Source organism: Lacerta agilis, chromosome 4 (genome assembly GCF_009819535.1).
Source record: "Lacerta agilis isolate rLacAgi1 chromosome 4, rLacAgi1.pri, whole genome shotgun sequence".
Lineage (NCBI taxonomy): Eukaryota > Metazoa > Chordata > Lepidosauria > Squamata > Lacertidae > Lacerta > Lacerta agilis.
The window spans coordinates 58,870,746-58,890,996 of NC_046315.1; the positions used below are offsets into that span (position 1 = coordinate 58,870,746).

Genomic DNA, 20,251 nt, shown 5'->3' on the forward strand with positions numbered 1-20,251 from the left:
ATGGATCACTGTGGATTTCGTTTTACATTCTAGGAAATCTTTTGCCTCTCAGGCAGCATTAGCTGTGCCAGCACTGTTCAACGTAATACCACCTAAAACCTTGTCCCTTCCAGCAAGATTTCAAAGTTTTACGAAGTCTGGTATTAGTCACAGAAGGGGTTCAGTGTAACAGCAAACAGCTTAATCGGTGTGCCTTCCCATTTGCAGCACAGTGTATGTTCACTGGTCTGAGGAATATAAAACAACCCTGAAGTGTTCTGGATTTTCTCTCCCGCCTTTATTTTATAAACGGAAATATGTCTATTTTGGGAAGAAGAATTCTGAAATTATTTCACCTTTCCTTGTTTCTTTCAGTCATTGACCTTTTTGTTGCACATAAACTTGGCTGAAATTAATACAGGAAACATTGTACAAAAAGTTGACAAAATGAACAACTAGCATGTCAGTTTAGATTTGTATTGTTTCATTTTACAGGCCTTTAAGAGGGAATTGAAAACTAAAGAACCTGTTATCTCGAATGCACTTGAAACAGTGAGATTATTCCTAGCAGAACAACCTTTGGAGGGACTGGAAAAGCTCTACCAGGAGCCTCGAGGTAATTGAATGTAGAGCTGTAATAACATATTGATAGAGGGATAAGCAATGACTACAGGATCCATAAATTATTATTGTCAGTGTCAGGGCATCTCCTACATATTTGTAAGCTTAGGGGAGGATGAGCAAGACATAAGTACTTAGTACTGTAATCTATTTGCATATTTATGAATGCAGCTCAACAAGAGGCAACACAATTTTGTGCAAATTCACCATGCATTTAGAACAATTTATTACACATCAATTTTAGAATTTCTTATCTCTTGAGACACAACTTATTATTCCAAAAGGGTGATGGACCTTAAAACTAAAATAACTTGCTAGTTTTCAAAATTGGAACCAGTTCATACTTTACAGCTGCAGTCTCACTGCTGTTTCTGAGTAGTTCGGTCATTTGCCATTTCAGTAGCATAGGAAAAACTGGATTACCTGACTACTTGGAAGCAGCAGTCGTGATCTGGGCTGAATCAGTGCCCTGCTTTTGCAATTTTTACATAGTGGGCATTAATAGTAGAGGTGTTTTCAGATTTGTGCTTATATGAAACATAACTGATAACTTTCAAATGTTCTTTTCATTTGTGTTCAGTTAGTCTATACAAGATCTAACTGTCTTTGCACTTCACTTTTAGAACTGCCTCTGGAGGAAAGAGCCCAGAATGTCACTCGACTCTTGCGAAGGCAAGCAGATGAGGTCAAAACAGAATGGGATAAACTGAATCTACAGTCCACTGAATGGCAAAAAAAGATAGATGAAGCTCTTGAAAGACTGCAGGAGCTTCAGGAGGCAATGGATGAGCTGGACCTGAAACTGCGTCAGGCTGAAGCTCTCAAGGGCTCTTGGCAGCCAGTGGGGGATTTGCTGATTGACTCTCTCCAGGATCACCTAGAAAAACTCAAGGTAAAACTATGCTTCCACTCATCAGCATTGTTGAAAGTAAGATATGCTTGCCATTCTTCTGTGGTATGTTCCCCCCTCAAGGCTAAATGAAAACTTTATTTTGCAAATAAAGTTTAAGAAAGTTAAAGATGAAAACCCTTTAGCAGTATGCCGCAGACATAAATCAAGTCTTACTGGTCTAGATTTCTTTTTTTTTCAAGAGATGCAATATCTTCCATTTGTTCTTCACAGACTGCGCATTTTCTCTCTCCATATAAGTTAACATTCAAAATGGCAGCCACCATGATCTGTGTGAAATAATGATTACCTTAAAGCCACTTTGTTATAGCCCTTGACAAAGACTATCATAGATGGGCATACTATTTGTAACCCTTTTATCATATGTGACACCTCAATTGCATGGATAATTCTCTCTTCAAGATTTATGGCCACCAAGAATATGCAGATCAGGCCATCATATGTTGTGCAAGACAGTTACAAATGTCACATTCCCTGAGTGGAGTGCAGTCATGCAGAAACCTCCACAATCCTGCTGCAACCTTCACTTAGGGGTCATGATGTTTGAACAAGCCTTATTAAAAGTCAAGAGAGGTACTGTGACATAGAGCAAATAGTGTTGGCTGGTCCCGCTAACAGATAGAAAACTCTGAACATTCCCCTAATTCTGCTAAATAAATATGATATAGGGAATAGGGCAAAACCTGTATTAGTCAATGTGAACATGTTCAGACCATTTTACATTCTTGGTGACATTGGGGGGAGCAGGGTTTTTTTGTGTTATTTTTATTTTTATTATTTTGTGTTTTTTATTTTGTAATTTTATGCTGCGAACCACCCTGACATCTGCAGATATAGAGCAGTATACAAATTTATTAAATAATAATAAGATAATACTTAGAGAAAACTATGTTTTTGTTGCCTTGTGATCAGCTTGGTTCTCTGGGAAAATATGTATTATTAGCTACACTGAGGCTTAAGCCAATAACAAATTGCAGGTGTTCTTAGCAAGTTTGGCAAACATAGCAAGATATCCTGGTTTTCCATAGTAGCTCGCCTATTTGTTTGGTGATGTCATAATTCCTTGCATATTTTTCCAGATTAGGCACATTAGCTCGTTAAGCTACTTTCTGCGTTAAGGATTGCTTGTGGTAGCACATGCTGTTTTACTGCTATATTAAATATGTAAGAAAGATTTTAGTCCTTTTGAATGCTTCCTTTTTCAGAATTAGTGCAAGTGTGCCTCATAACATAGTACTTGTATCTTTAATAATCAGTATGAGTGCCAAATGTGAGCATTTACAACAATATATGTGAGTAAACATGTTGCTTTAGGTATATACCCATCCATGCTTTCTGCAGTTTTACAGAAAAAAATAATACAAATGCATATGGCCCATAATAGTAAAACAAATAACACTGTAGTTAGTAGCATCCTTTAACATTCACAGAGAAGAGATGTCATGCTGTCAATTAAAACATACTTATTGTGTGTTAGGTATAAAAAGATCAAATTGAAATATTAGTAATATATTTAGTCAGCAGTAAGAAAAATGCCGCAGAGATTGAAGGTTACTATTTCATTCCAAATACGACCTTCATTTCATGTGTTCACACCAAAGCTTGTAGCCAATTTCATTTAAGTTGTCCTGCTTCTCTTTATAAGTATCCTTTAAGTTCTTCACTAACTTCTTGAACAGTTTTAAATACTACTTTGTAATAGTGACATTATTACCCTATTAGTAAAGTAGTGGGGTGTATGAGGTGTTAGGGGAGGGGAAGTCCCTCTTGTGGGGGGGGGGGACATTGTGCTTCATCTGGGTTAGTTTGTCCACCTTTGGTCCCTACCCTGCACTCAGCTCTCCCCTGTGGCTCCTAGTAGCTATCAGCATGTGACAGCAGCAACACTCCGGGAAAAGGCTTCAACTGGTGAAGGTAAGTTGGAGACTTCCTGTCAGGGATTGCCCGGCTTCTCGTGAGGAGAGGGAGAGGAGAGGCCCTACTCGGGAGGAGAGCCGGGCCAAGGGTATTCCTTGGGAGGAGCAAGGGGAGAGAGGTCCTCCTCTCAAGGAAGAGAGGGACAGGAGGACTACTCGAGAGGAGGGGCTGGTTGGAGGTCCTGCTCGAGAGGAGGACTGGGAGAGCAGCGAGAGGAGGGTTCTCTATGCTACAGGGAACCCCAGCCGCTTCTGTCAACAGACTCCTCATCCTCTTCTAGCCTCTCGCCTGAGCTCTCTCCAAGGGAGGGGGAGCTGCGAAGGCTTGGAGACTCTGGGCAAAGACCCAGCACCGCCAGCCAGAGAGGATCTGAGGAAGAACTGCCACTTCCAGCGCCAGCACCACATTGGGGGTTCAGGGGGTACCGCAGACATCGTTTTAGGGTTCCGGGGCTTTGGTGTTGGGCGGCAAACAGGAGAGGGGCACTTCCGGATACTGCATGTGACTGAGCGGTCATGTTTTGAACTAGCTCCACACTGTAAATAGTTATGCACAATAAATAGTCTTAGCTACTGAAGGCTCTGTCGCTACTCATGAGCAACACTTGGGAAGATCCTGACACTTCCCCTGCATGTGAAGAAAAACTCCAGAAGATTGAATGGACAAGACCAATAGTGGATACAATGGTTAAGGAGGTGGTTTCTGCCCGTGTTGTAGAAGGGGCAGGTGGGGCTCATCAACCAGGGAAGGTAGCCCATCTAGGAGAAGGAAAACACTGATCCTAAACCTCTGCTGCCTTGTGAGATATCTTCGGGAGAGAAAAAAGGCTAAGGATTAAACCCTACACAAATCCAGAGTGGAGTCCCTAAAACAGCTGGTTGGCAGCTTGTATGCCTCCTTTCAAGCAACACTTGCAGCCAAGTTGGTGCAAAACATATTGCTCTGCTTTCCTTTGGACTACACCAGTAAGGCTGAGAAGGCAGCCCAGAATCTCAATACACATTGCCCAGGTCACTTCAGTGCTGCTGCTGCTGCTGCTGCTGCTACTACAACAGTTTGACTTCACTCCCCGGAGGCTCATTCCACTGTCTCCCAAGACAGACATATGCAAACCACAAAGTAAATTAGTGCTCAGTTTGCGTAAGGCTGGTTGCATAAGACTGCTCATTTTGAAGGTTCCCCCTAGCTTGAAGCAGGATCATCAATGTCTTATTGAGACCTTGAGGAGGTGGTGCATTTGGGGGGGGGGGGTGGCAGAGAAAGAAGACATCTTCTCCCCTGACCCCTGCTATGCTAAAAGCATCAGGTAGCAGGCAATGTGAAACACTGTTGCATGTGATCCTGGAGAGCCACTGCTAGTCAGAATATGCAATACATTCACTAGTACTAGAATGCTGGCAGCCCTGAATGTGAATATTTCACAGGTATATTGGTGGCAGCAGGTGGTCCTGGAGAATATGAAAGTCAAAAGGTTTCCTTTTCCTTTAATTTATCATGAAGCATCATTATAATATAGGAATATTTATATGTTTAGGAATATGTTTGGCATTGTTATGCAGCTGGAAGGTGAGAGCTTTAATGCAGCCATAGCATGTAAAGTTGGGTGCACAAAGTATACTGACTTGAGTATATCAGCCATATACTTTCCAACCACAATCCTTGCCTGGAACTTAATTTAGTTCCCTTGAAGGCGCGGCAACTTAAAAATTGCTTTAACCGCCCCCTTAAGTCAGAGGGTTAAGCAGCACAGCCGCTCAAAGTATGCCTTCTGAAATATTAGAACTTGGATAGGATTAAAAACAAGAATAAAGCTAATATTATCTATCCATATATAACATAAAGCTAAACTTTTGCTTCAGATGGGCATGCCCTGCTGATTTCAGTGCAAGCTTTGACTGGACGTAGAGGAACAGAATATGGCTTTCTAGTGGTACTGATCTTTGACTAGGCTTTTGTTAGCGTGCTGGGTGAACTGACTCATAGTCACATAAAGGTTCTCTGTTCCTTTCTAATCTGTTCCAAAAGTTCAGCACTGGAGCAAAAAAGGTTTTAAAAAGCTTACTGGTTAACTCATGAAAGTAGGGAAAAAACGTTAGAACCTAAAAGTGTTCTGTCTGTCTGTTTGTCTGTCTTTTTGCTGTATATGGGCCCATTATCTACTCTATAAGAGTGTCTAGGTGAGTTTTAGGGTCTAATCCTAAACTCTCCCGCCATCAGGCCTTGTAGTCCTGCTGGTCATGGCAGTTGCAGCAGAAGGTGCAGGGGCAGGCTGATGACTTGAAACAGGCCAGTCACCATGCAAGCCCCATGCTGGCACAGAAGTTGAGCTCTATACTATTGTGCAACAGCAATAAGATGGATCCTGGGCCAGCTCAGCCCCTGCCCACTTCTGCCTTGAGAACACCCCATTTTGGAACATCCTGTCAACAACACTCATGCTGACTCCTGTGGAAGAAGAAGAAGAAGAAGAGGAGGAGGAGTTTGAATTTGATATCCCGCTTTATCACTACCCAAAGGAGTCTCAAAGCAGCTAACATTCTCCTTTCCCTTCCTCCCCCACAACAAACACTCTGTGAGGTGAGTGGGGCTGAGAGACTTCAAAGAAGTGTGACTAGCCCAAGGTCACCCAGCAGCTGCATGTGGAGGAGCGGAGACGCGAACCCGGTTCCCCAGATTACAAGTCTACCGCTCTTAACCATTACACCACACTGAAGAAGAAGAAGAAGAAGAAGAAGAAGAAGAAGAAGAAGAAGAAGAAGAAGAAGAAGAAGAAGATACCCCATCCATCTGGCTGGGTTGCCCCAACCATTCTGGGCAGCTTCCCACTCAGATAAAACAATAATAAAACATCAAACATTAAAAACATCCAGAAATAATAATAATCCAAATACCTCCACCCAGCGTAAGGGGGATATTGAATTGCTCTGCCCAAATTTAAAACAACTGCTATATGTGTGTGTGTGTATATATATATATATATATATATATATATATATATATATATATATATATATATATATATATAAATTCACAAAATTTACAGCTAGGTACAAGTGCAAAGTGACTGCAGTCCAAACAATGCAACCAGCTCTGTGAAGTGGTCCATTTTACAGATCAGGAACTGAGACTGGGTGACAGTGAAACGTAATTAATCCATAATAGATGTGAGACTGGAACCCAAGTTTTATTTTGTTAGTCGCCAGTTAAACGTTAATCCAAATGCTAGGGAGCTGCTCCTGTTTTGTGGAACGGCACTTCTGTTAAGATATGACAGACATCCACTATCTGCACTTTGTGGAAACAAAATAGGAAACAAAATAGGAAATTCTTTCCGGTAGCACCTTAGAGACCAACTGAGTTTGTGGAAACAGTTCAAGACAATTTTCTTTCAACAAGCCTTTCCGGCTAGATGAAGAGGTCTCTCTGCCTTGGGTGTTCATTTTGAATTGTTTTTAAGTTTATCTTTAGTTTTTTTTTCTACTGTTTTAAAAACTATTTTAGCTATTTTAATGGTATGTTTTCAGATTACATGGAGACTCATGTTAAAGGCAATTCACACATTTGTTGTTGTCATTTTAAACAGGACAGTTGTATGACTATCATAAATTGCTTGTGCACTTTTTGTAATTCGAGTATGGTTATTTTCACTTTCCTGCTAAAACAAAGAAAGGGCTAATTTTCTGAAAAGTTAAATGTTTGGCAAGAAACTCTGGCATGTTGACAAGTGCTGTGCATTTTACTTCCTGGGTTGGTTTATGCGTGGACAGGCGGAGTCCCCCAACCCCCAGGCGACCCCTGAGCACAATAATGACACAAGACAGCGTGCTGTGGGATTAAAATTGGCCACAACTTTATTAAGATTCAGATGTAGGGAGACCTTGGCTCAGGCATTGGACGTTTATCCTTCCCAGCGCCCAGCCATGGATCTGGGAAACTGCAGGGTTATCCAGAATGTGCAGGGATTGGGCTAGCTCTGGAGAACATATGTTCAAGCAGATAGCCCGGCCCCCCCTTTGCTGCCACTGGTGGGGGAGAGCAATGACAACCTCTCGGCGTATGGTCAATGCCTCCCCCCAATACCCAATAACATTAATTGAGGGAGTGGAGGGTGAGAGAAGCTCTGGAGCCCGACTGCTGCTTCCTGGTAAGCTACACCTTCTGTTGTGTGGGCTAGGTAGTTCCTCCCCTTACCTGGCCAATCCTCTGGCAACGCCTCCCCCAGGCGGGATTGGGTGCTTAGCTGGGGTAGGCAGAGATCCCAGGAATCCTTCCTGGGGGAAGGCGCTCCCAGTACGAACTACCAAATGCCGCCTAGGAGCTCAAGGGGCTGCGCGCAACCACGCAAATGTTGCCCCCCATTTGATGTGGGGAGCGATTATTCCAGGAAGATTTCTACATCTGTGCTATGTCTTTGGGGAATTGGTTTGCTGAGTTAGATCAAAGGGACTGTCTAGTATGAGTTTGTTGTTGTTGTTGTTGTTGTTGTTTTGCTGAATAGTAGTGCTTTTATTAAGAACGCATTTTTGTAGTCATAATCAGACATAACAGAGAGACACTCTCTGCATTATCTTTTGGGTGCGTATGGAAGAGCTTCAGTTTCCAACAAGCTTTTTAAGTAGACTTTTTTCTCCTAGTGTGTATCTGTTTTTGAAAGTGAAATTTATGTTATATGTGTTTTTATTTTGAGTGGTTATTGTTAAATCGCTTCGGGATGCTTTATGGGAAGCAAGTCATAAATAAATAAAATAAGGGTGTCCCCATGCACATGTTCTGTATGGAGCTGTGAGAGAGAATTAAGGGGAGAGGAGGTTGAATAGAATATTGGGTGAGTGAGAGAGAAGGTCAGGCAGAGAGGGGCAGCTGGAAATAGCACAGCCTGACTGTGTCAGGAGCAGAAAAGGATTGAGAACAAGGAAGAAGGAAAATATGAGTAAGCATTTGTTTGTTTGGTTGGTTGGTTGGTTTAGGGCCTTTAAGAATTGGAGAACTGTCAGCATTTTATTTTACTAAAGATGAATATATTACTGAAATGTGCTACATTGCCTACATATCTTGACTGACTGACCGCCAAGGCTTTATGATAGCTATTATAATGATATAAAGGAAATAAAAGTTTATCTAGAAAAGCGAATAATATAATCAATTTCTTTTTCCAAAAAAAGTAATTACATTGGGGGTTTTTTCTAAAAGTGGTGGCCTCCCAATACATCTTTAAAGGGAACACTTTTATCAATAACTTCAGCACTGTCATTCTTATGTACACAAGGGATTTATTTTGATGCTGGAGCTATCAGGTATGCAGATACCATATCTGTGAAGTAACTACTGCACATAAGCAAGTCAGGGAGTGAAATAAAATCAATGTATCAAGCTAACAGAGTAATTAGTTTAGTTTGGAAGTATATGAAGTAAAGAGTATAATGAACATAGAGCTGTCTGGAATGCTCAACTCATGGATTCTTTTCCTTAAATATCTCTCTTTCTTTTCCTATCACATTTTTTCTGATTCAGAACAAATTATTAAGAACTCTTCCCTCAATCCTTCCTTCTGGTTTCAAAAATTATTTCTCTTTTTGTTTTTATACCTCTTAAATCTATCATTGCTTTACTATTCATATTTAACATCATTATTGCTTATTTCATTCTACAACAATATTTCTTCTGTAACTACAAAGCTTCTTATAGTCCTATTAACGTATTTAATTGAATTTTTTCTTTCAGATAATTTGTAAATTTAGTCGAGTCTCTTATGAATTTTTGGTCTCGCTGTTCGCAAAGTCTTCCTGTCATTTTATCTAACTCTGTGTACTCTGTTAATTTCATTATCCATTCCTCTTTTGTTGGTAGTAGGTCTTGCTTCCATTTTTGTGCCACTAGGATTCTGGCCGCTGTCACTGCAAACTGAATTTTTTTTAAATCTTCTTTTTTAATTTCTGTGCCTGTAATGCCTAATAAAAAAGCCTCTGGTTTTTTGGCAAAATTATACTTTAACATTTTTCTCAATTCATTATATATTTCATCCCAAAACAATTTTACCTTTTTACACTCCCACCACATATTAAGAACTCTATTGTCATTTTCCTCAGAGATCTTAGCACAGGCATAGGCAAACTCAGCCCTCCAGATGTTTTGGGACTACAACTCCCATCATCCCTGACCACTGGTCCTGTTAGCTAGGGATGATGGGAGTTGTAGTCCAAAAACATCTGAAGGGCCAAGTTTGCCTATGCCTGGCTTATTAGTTCCAAAAAAAAGTGTCAATGACTTTGACGGATTCCTCACTACCTGAATTTCTAAAAAGAAAGTTTAGTGTACCAGTATATGTTTATGGACAAATATATGAGGGTGCAGTTGTAGTAGTAACGTATATGTGCATATGGAATTTCAGCCACACCATATTAGGAATACCTCAGAGAACCATAGTTTCATTGATGAAAGCAAGGGTTCCAACACAGGCACTTCTAGGCTTGAAATTCAGCCCATATGCAAACAGTTGTGACTTTACAGTTAGTGGTAGCAGATTTTGTTCAGCATGTGTTTTTGAAGTTTAATTCTGTATAGTAGTATAAGTACTGAAGCAAGGCATTTTTTAAATAAAATAATTAAGAATTAGTTATTATTACAATGCTTAGGGAGACCTGTTGTCTAAATTGCTGAATAGATTATCATGTGGAGGTTTATGTTTAGAATCTTTTTTTGGCCATGAGATGGATTCTAATCTGAAAGTTAGAATATATTTATTGTCCTGATTTGACAGTTGCAAAATGTGGGCAAATGAGAATACACTGGCATTCTTGGGTTGCTTAAGGCCCTCTACTCTGAAACATTGGAAGCTGCCTTATACTGTTCCAGCAAGGTGAGGGGAATCTCTTGATTCTTTGTCTCCTGTAATCTCTGATCTTACAGATACTATGATTGAACACTGTATTTCAACCCAATAGGAGATTTTTCTCCCTCTGACCCAAAACACAGCATGTGTTCTGTATTTGTCACAACATTCACCACACACTTGTTTTCTAGCTCTTTATCATCTTGGACTCCTTCTAGGCTCTTATACATGTCTATGACACAACATAATGTAACAGGTGGAAATTGTCCCCTACATTTTGGAATAGCCATTAAGCTGATTCCTAATATTAACCTGCCATCACAGAGAGCTTAGAAATGTCATTCATAAGATTCTTAAATGGTTCCGTTGGAGGCCTCCCATAAAAGTATAATACAAAATCCAATTCTTTTCTATGTTTTTTGTCTTGAGCATTTCAGTAGCAGCCACTGCATCCATTGTTGATCATTCTGGCATAAAACCTAATTGGCTGCCACATCCTTCATACGTCAATCCATCACAAAGCCTTTTCTCCCTCATTTATCTCCTGCCATTTCATCATGTGCCTAATTAACTTGCTGGGTCAATACATACTACACTCCTGAGAGACCAGTGTAGTCTTTCTGTATTTGTCAGGCACTTTCCCAATTCGGATAATTAGGCTGTTCTGGTTTGTTGCCATTTCCATCTCCTGGTGTGCCATAGAGTACTTTAAATTATTTGAACTGTTGGTCAGGTACCTATTTCTAGTGGAAAAGAGCCACTTCCTTTTACTGGATATTGCAATAGGATCTGGGAAAGTTTTCCTATCTTGGGAAGCCAGTGGAATCTTCAGTTAGCTCACTATCTCGTCGCCTGAGGGATTTGATCTCATGGGGATTTTGTTATCATTTAGGAGAAACAAGGCTGTTATTTTATTTTCTCTTAGGATATGACAGAGTATCACATATATTCCAAGCGTGACCAGGACTTGTAAACAGGGGTGTTTGTGAGGGTGTTTTGAGGGAGAAGCCCGGAGTGCTGCCTCACAGCATAAGTAGAAACAAGAAACATGGACAAGCACCGTCCTATCCCATAGGATCCAGAACACCGTTGGGATGCGAAAGTAGCATAGCCAAAATAAAATAAAAATCTTAATATAGATGAGGATAGGAGGAAGGATCCGAGGTTTTTTTCTAGCCAGAACTCACTAGAACTCAGTTCTGGTACTTAGGTAGGTGTCATTGCCATTATAAGAGAACGAGGAAAGCATTCATTGTGAGTTCCGGCACCTCTTTTTCTAGAAAAATAGCACTGTGAAGGATGTCTATCCTCCTTTTCCCTAGGCCCAAAGTTTGTAGCAGAGTAAAGTACCAAAGTCCATATTGTCAACATTGTTTGTCTGCTACACCAGATCTGCTTCTTAGCCCTTCTGAAAGCAAAATCCATTCAAATACAAACACAACTGTAACTGTTCTGTTCTGGTTGTCATGCAGTTGCTAAGGCTTGGAACTATTTCTCATCAAAGTTGATACATGCCGCTCTGAAGAGTTCACAATTTAAGTTTTCAATCCAACTGGGTTTAAAACAGTTTAACTTTTAAAAGGATGGAATAGAATAGTAATGAGAGTTGATACATGTATTTGAAAGCATTATATATAAATATGTAATAAATGTGAATGTAGCTAATAATGATCAGTTTACTGGGCTGCTAAGTACACAAGTTGACACTAGTGCTTCTGCTTATTAGGATTGGCAATTGACCAAAGCCATGTTTAAAGATACAAGATATATTTTAATTGTGATGCAGGTACATAGTTTAAAGATACAAGATATATTTTAATTGTTATGCAGGTACATAGGAAGACACAGTTGATAGAAAGCAGTTCCATAATCCGGTTATCAGTCTTCCTTTAGAGTTTGATTGTGGATTGTAAATATTTTATGACAGACCATCCTGCAACTCAGAAGCATCTTCCTGTGGCTGGTGGAGGGACTGGGAAAGGGAAACAGCTGCTAAAATTCTGGTGTGCGTACACGCACACACACACTTCCTCTTAATGTCCAGCCTCCGTGAATTGCTCACAAGAGCCTCTGTAGTAGCAGCCCTCGCTCCCCCTAAGGGTGTTATAAAAATTGTCCAGGCACATAATAAAAGCACTCTAAGTAAAGTAAAATGACAGTAAAACCTCTAGCAGCAAATTCCAGAGGAGTAACCATGTTATAAACAATAAAACACACCCATCTTTAAAATGCACAGTGCAGAGATATATAAACAATTATTTCAGTGATTAGTGTTTTATCTTTATTTCAGTTTCTTATATACAAAGCAAGCTGTGTTAGTGGGAGGATGTTGAGTGCAGGCATTTCTTAATGATCTCCCTGATTGCACTTCACTGATCAATTTTTCATAAAAATCTTCTAAGGATTGCTGTCATATGTCAGTAGTTTCATATTTTCAACTCTGACACACTTCACAGCCTTTGTGATCTTTAGTTCATCTCAGTCAAGTTGTAAGAAGTATTCCTTGTTCACCTTTACAGCTTGTGGAAGTTAGTATATTGAAATGTATGTGTTTGAATATTGGCTTTAAGTTGGGGAATGCACATATGTCCTCTTGTTTCCTGTTGCATTTCCAAGTTTTACAGAGATTCAACGAGATAAACGTAATGCGAGGCCCCCCCCCCCCCGTTTTCCTATTAAACTAACACATCTGGGTTTGTCATTCAGTTGTCATACAAGAAAATAATACATGATAAATCTTGCTGTTCCAAGTATTTGTGTATTTATTTATAATACTAATATCCTGCTTTATAACCCTATGAGGCTATTGAAGAGGCTTAGAAAAGATTTCCAAAATAAAACACCCACTCAAATCATAGCTCAGTGGTAGGGAACCAAGATTATTCAGACTCTTGCCCCTCTTCTCCCCTCATATCATACAAGGCAGCTTGATTGATTGATTGATTGATTGATTGATTTGATATACTGCCCTATACCTGGGGGTATGAGGATGCTTCACAGCATCTCTGAGGCGAGGCAGTGGCACTGAGCAGGTGGATCTAACTCAGCCCATCCTTCCCTTGCTGTCTGCTGGCAGTCAACGGGTCCTATGTGGATAATCAAAGACATGACTGAATGTTTATTTAAATGTGTTGATTTGTGTACATAAAATGAGATGCCTGTGAGATGAAGGTTTTCGAAATACATACATATATTTACATTTAATAATTATCAGCCAATCTGTTAAAAGATTTAAAATTATTTAATTGGTTGTCTTCCCAAGTATAAGGGATAATAGTTTCGTATGCCATCTCCATGTTCTATGTTTCTGTAATGTGTCAGTAAACAAATAGAAATGCAGTTAAACCTATAATCATGACATTTGGCTCCACTTTGCTGAGAAATGAGGCTATATAATAAACATATAGGGGGAAAGCATTTTTTAAACATAGACGGATAATAACATTTTGATAGAATATTAGGGAGATAGAATATTATACACCCTTCAAAACTTAAAATGAACTGCGAGTTCTAAAGGCTTAGGTATTCTTGATCTCACTAAGAAATTATCCATCCTTAACCATTTTGAGTTTCTAATGGTAAATAAGATGAAAACTTAATTCATTTTTGTTTCAGCAGTGCCTTCTTCCCAGGAGCCACAAAATCATGCAAATATAAACTCCCTTTTGAAATAATGAATGCATAAATATTGGCAACTGCATCAAGTTTCACAAGTCTAAAGACTAAAAAAAATGAAGAAATAATTGATTCACATTTAATGAGAAAAAAGTTTTTGTTTGCTCTCACAAATGAAATAAGAACATGTGTTTAGCTATGCATATTTTATTTTAAAGAAAAAGAACAGCTATTGCTCTAAGGATGGGGTCAGTATGTGGGATCAAGCTTGTTGGTAGCATTGCACAGCCTCTGCACATGGGATAGTTCAGCTGACATTTCTGTTTTGCCAGTAAATGTTAAATCAAGACATTTCTGCTTCAGTGTTGTTGTTTTAACTTAAGTGAAGGTATTTGCTTGCTTGGTTAAGGAAGACAGAGGATGAGATGGTTGGATAGTGTTCTCGAAGCTACTAACATGAGTTTGGCCAAACTGCGAGAGGCAGTGAAGAATAGGTGTGCCTGGCGTGCTCTGGTCCATGGGGTCACGAAGAGTCGGACACGACTGAACGACTGAACAACAACAACCTTCAAGGTTGCCATTTGAGATAGAAAGGCAGGATCAAAGTGCGTTTAATGGATAGAATGAAGTATTCCCCAAATACTAAGCCAGTTGACTTAGAAGTATACTTCATTTGTTTCAAGGGAGCAAGGGAGTATTCTTAGGATCTATTAGCAGCATTGTTATTGACCTAAATTTTGGACAGAAATTCTTCTGATGTAAAACAGGGTTGCCATCAGCATCAAGTTGAGGTGTCCAATGCAGCACATTTTCATACTTTGTGGAATTGATTTCAGTTTATGTAGCCTGATGATATGGACAGGACCCTTGCAGTACAGTCAAACCTTGGTTTCCTGAATGCCTCCGTTGTCATACGTTTCAGCTCCCAGATGCTGAAAATCCGGAAGTAACTGCTCCATTTTTTGAATGGTTTTCGGAAGCCGGACATCTGACGCGGCTTCTGTTTTGAGTTTCCCTATTGTATTGAGGCTTCCACCTTCAGTTTTTGGTTGTCAAACATTTTAGAAGTTGAACGGTCTTCTGGAACAGATTACGTTCGACAACCAAGGTTTGACTGTAATGTGATTCACTTCTTGCTGTCTTAACCTCTGTCCATCTTGGCAAGTGAAAAACCAATGGGGGTGGCAGTTGCAACTGACCAGCACGGTCCAGATTGTTAATGCGTCCCTATGCAGTGGACTTGTGCCTACTGTCCTTAAACAGGCAGCAGTGCATTCACCTCTGAAGAAGCCCTTCCAGGACTGTGGTTTACAACAACTACTATCCAGTTATGAATGCCCTTTCTTGGGTAAGGTGGTGCAGAAAGTGATGGCAGAGCAGCTGCAGAGGTTTCTGTAGGATATCAATTTTGCTGATCCATTTCAAGGCACACTTTTGAGACTGATTTTGCCTTTTGTTGTTGTTGTTCAGTCGTTTAGTTGTGTCCGACTCTTTGTGACCCCATGGACCAGAGCACGCCAGGCACTCCTGTCTTCCACTGCCTCCCGCAGTTTGGTCAAACTCATGTTGGTAGCTTCAAGAACACTGTCCAGCCATCTCATCCTTCTCTCCTTGTGCCCTCAATCTTTCCCAATATCAGGGTCTTTTCCAGGGAGTCTTCTCTTCTCATGAGGTGGCCAAAATATTGGAGCCTCAGTTTCAGGATCTGTCCTTCTAGTGAGCACTCAGGGCTGATTTCCTTAGATGACATGTATCAAGAGCTGAACTGGGGGAATGTGATTCTGCCTTTTTTATTGTACAGTGATCTTAATACATGAGGGTGTCTGCATAGGTGTGCTCTTGATAGGGCTATCTTTGGATCTGGTGTGAAAGCTGCAGCTGATGCAAAATGCAACAGACCACCAGTAGCACATCTCTGTGCTTGCATTGGCTGCCCATATTATTATATTAATTTGGAATACAACTAACAACTTGGGTCCATGATGCCTGAAATCCTTCCTGACACATTATATCACAGTACCTTATATCACACATTATATCGCTTATAAATTGTTCATGCAAACACTCAATCATTGATGCGTCTATGTAAAATTATGGTGCATGTTATGAGTGCATGTTGTGTAATTACATCATGACTCCATTAAATAGCAGCAAAATAGCAAATGTAAGACAGCTATCTAGGTGCCTTTGACAAAGCTCAGTGAAGTCATTCTGAAGTTTCATTGGAAAAACATAAGAAACCTATTGAGATGCAAAAAGGGCATTTTTACTTTAAAAGGTCAAACAGCCATTCATGTCCCATTGATGAAATAGCACATTCAGAGAGTTGGCTGTGTGCAATTCATTTCTTGAGCCCAGTCATTCAAGAAGGCTTTTAAGCAGGGATTTCAATTGAACCTTCTGATCTAATCAGAGGGCAAGGACTTCAGGAAAAAGTCCCTCATGATTTTAGATCACTGTACAATAAAAGAAAAAAGGCAGCATTAAATTGTTCTTTAATTTCATAAAAATCGATCTGTAAAAAAATCAGCTAACAATTCTTCATCACATCCCTCCTCCAATATAGAAGCAAGATGTAGCTGTTATAGAAGCAAGATGCAGCTAAATGGGAAGGAAATTCCACAGACATGGAGCCACCACTAAAAAAGCCTTTCCGAAGGCCTCACACTTGGGGGAAGTTGCTCAGTGTGTGTGTGTGTGTGTGTGTGTGTGTGTGTTTCTGCAAATCCAAAGCCTGCTGATCTATATCTATCTATCTATCTATCTATCTTGTACAGTGGGCGCTTGTGTTGCGGACTTAATCCGTGATGGAGGCACGTCCACAACCCACAGCGTTCGTATCATGCAGCGGCTCATCTGCGCACACGCATGATGTAATTTGGCTTTCTGAGCATGCGCAAAGCGCCAAAACCCGAAAATAACCCATTCCGGTATTTCCGGGTTCGTGCAGAGCGCAACCTGAAAAGACGTAACCGGCAGCAATCGTAACATGAGGTATGACTGTATGTGGATGGAGCCATTTTGACTATATACAGATCAGCATTTAGAACACTGAAATTGCTTTTAGCATACCGGTATATTGTGATAATTGGAAAACATGCACTCCTGTTTTCAAAATAGGAAATGTTTAAAAGGTTTTCTATGTTACTTTTAACAACAATCAGTATAGAGACTTTGTAATTAGCTGTAAAATTAGCATTTTCTTGGGATCTCTGACATTACTTCTCTCTAGTATGGCAAAAGTATGGTGGGAAAATATATTTGGAAAGCAAGCCTACCTTCCACTCTTTTCCAGAAGTCATTTCTTGGAAATCATTAATGTTGGATAGATTTAACAATTCTACACATTTTAATCAGTTATAAGCATTCCCATTGTGCAGGACAATTGATAGTGTTTTGGTAAGAGCATAAATGAAATAGAATAATTTCATTTCAAAGTACATTAAAAGAAACAACTTAAGAAAATAAAAATACAATGTTATCTGTGTACACTGAAGACATAATTTTATTATTACTGTTCTACATATGAAAAGAAATTTATTGGAAGGAACTGAGTATGCAGCACTGGATCTATCCAAAGTATATTTTCAAAATGCCATGTATGGGGATAGCGCTGCAATTTTATTATTGCAGGTGGGGAAATGTTACAATAGGACTCAACTGAATAATTTGGATTGAGTATCTGAATGCTGCATTTGACTTGTTATCATGTTGATGCACATGTGGCTGGGAAAAAGAAGGGCTAAGAAACTGAGAAAGTGAATTGAGCATCTACTATTATTTGCTGCAATTGGAGTCACCGATTTCATAAGGGGAAGTCCCTGGTGCTGGAAAAGCACATAATGAGCCATTCATTCTCATTGAAATAAGCTTATTTACTAGTTATTTTTCAGTAATTCCCAGGGACTTGAGACTTTTTTTTCCAAATTTGGAAAGATGGGCTCATGCCACAAGAAAAAATAAAAAATATTTCCTGGACATTTGTAAATGTCTGCTGACTTTGGTGTACACAGGTCTTAATACAGGTACTTATGTCATAGGAGTTACTTTAGCATATTCCCATACTTTGTTAATCAAAAAATCAACTAAGGTGCAAAATAAGGACCATAATGGGACGATTCTGATGCATTGTTCTACAGTTATCACTGCACTTGTTGAAATGGGTACGTGGAAGTACATATCTATCTTTATTGTGGTCTATAGACCCACAAAACAGTTTCAAAACAAGATACTGTTAAACAACAGGCGAAAGAGACCGAGGTAGTCATTTTGTTATGTATAGAGCATGATGGTCTTTGTTTCTTGCGACCTCCGAAAGAAACTTTGCCACAGTCAGTGTAATATCATTTGACCTATCCTTCAGAAATATGGGAGGCTTCAGATTTCCCCGGCAAATTTGCTAGTAAGGGTTTGATCAGTTGATCCCTTGCTCTGTATTGCATGTGATATGGCAGTATACTAGTTAATTTTATAAATTAAACAGCCTTTAAGAAGTGTGTAGGCAAGGATAAAGTGGTTGAAATCAGTGTTAGTGCTAAGGAAAATGCTGTACACTACATTCAGGTAAGTAGCTTTGTTGGTCTGACGCAGTCAGAAAAATAAAAATAAAATAAAAAATTGTCCAGTAACACCTTGGAGACCCACTAAGTTTGTTCTGGGTGTAAGCTTTCGTGTGCATTTTGTTATCTGAATGCTCACCCCTCGTCCCCAGCTCCCTTCAAAGCAAGCGGGGATGTGCTGTTCTGAAGGGGTGCATGGCGCCCCTTCAGAGCGGCTTATGCCCGCTTTTTTAAAGGGAGATGGGGACAAGGGGTGAGCCTCCTTTGCTCCTCCTCCCAGCCTTTTAGAGGAGGAAAACCAGAAAAAAAATATTTTTCCCTGGGTTTTCCCCCTTTAAAAATGAGGTGCGTCTTATGGTCAGGAGTATCTCAATTTTACCTAGCTCTATGTCAATGTTTTACTTACTTTTGGAATCCTGTATATTTCATCAAGAACACTGGTAAGTAAATGGAAGTCGATTTATGAAAAGGAAATAGTTCATCTGCTTAAGTGTAAATTGGATTGTATGACTAGAAGAAATTGTCAAATGTTATCTGGTCCCTTCCCCCATCATGATATATATAGCCAGGTACAGGTATACTGTTCCTGACAGATTTTTATTCAGATTGCATTTTCAGTCTTTGAAAATGAAAGATGGTTGTTGTAAAGGTATCTGTACTGCAAAAGCACTGCTTTCTCAAAGTTATAAAATGGATCTACTTATTCCATAAGAAATATTCATTATAAAAAATAAGACAATTAAAAATATTTTGGTTATTTATTAAGGTGCGTTCTGGAAGGAGACATTAGCAGTACATTCATATTTTTCAGTTATGATGTGATGGTCCAAGCGCAATTGGATCATAGGAAGGAGCATGTATTTTTAGAAAGGCAGGGCATAGATTCATTGATTATGATGATGAGGATGATAAGGAGATGAGGATGAGGATGAGTGAATTGTAGGCCCCATAAAGTGAAATATATGTTGGCCTGTAACTCAAAGGAATGTTGCGTCATCTAATTTCAAATGGATCTTAGGGTGATTTCACACTTGACATTTTGTTCTAAGGTACAAGTACAAAATACACTTGGCTTACATCAGTTGTGCATGGGGCATCTTTCTTAAATAATTACTTCCCAGTAAAAAATGTGGAAGCAGTGTTTGTGCAGTTTGGAGTTTTGAATGGAGAGGATCAGAGAAAAGAGAGGTGGCTTTAGCTGAGGGTTGACCCTGGGAATGGCGGGGGAAGGGGGGACAAGAAATGGGAGTAGTAGTGTGTATTTTCCTCTTATTAGAATCTACTTGTTTATTTGGAAACAAAAAAATTGTTACAAAGCTACCTCCCACGCTAAACTTTGGTAACATTGGTGCTAGAATTTCTCACTGTTTAGCAGCAGGGAATGTGTTTTCTGAACTCTTTCAAAACCCAGGATAGCTTTGGCTTCTTGGCAGTTTGACAGAATCTTGCTTTATGTTTTGTGTTAATCAATGTTTAACATACCAGAAATAAAAGCTATCATCTGTATCATGCGACTATACTTATTCCGCTCCATTTCTCTTTCCTATTTGGTCAACAAAAGAAGACCTGAGTCTTACTGTTATAGATATCAAAAGTAGGGAGGAACACAGAGCTTAGTCCAGTGCAAAACCCATTTCACCTCTGCAAATAAAAGTAGAAAATGAAATCTGTAAATGTTGTGATGAAAGAAAATTAATATAGAAAATCAAATTATTCAATATCTTCTTAAGTCCATAAGCCAAGCCTGGTATTATCTCAGTATGTATTGCCATGAATCTCTGTAGCCAGTTTTAAAAGGACACGGACATTTCTATAGACATT

The 20,251-nt window shown here is 39.6% G+C and overlaps 1 protein-coding gene across 8 annotated transcripts in view; it reads left to right on the top strand.

Moving 5' to 3' along the window:
• Positions 1-20,251, top strand: part of DMD (dystrophin) — a 1,040,101-nt gene that overhangs the window by 839,912 nt on the left and 179,938 nt on the right. For all 8 annotated transcript variants that reach the window (XM_033147196.1, XM_033147200.1, XM_033147197.1 and 5 more), the window contains 2 exons: positions 475-595; positions 1,224-1,492. In XM_033147196.1, coding sequence (XP_033003087.1) covers positions 475-595; positions 1,224-1,492 — 390 coding nt within the window. The remainder of the gene's footprint in view (positions 1-474; positions 596-1,223; positions 1,493-20,251) is intronic.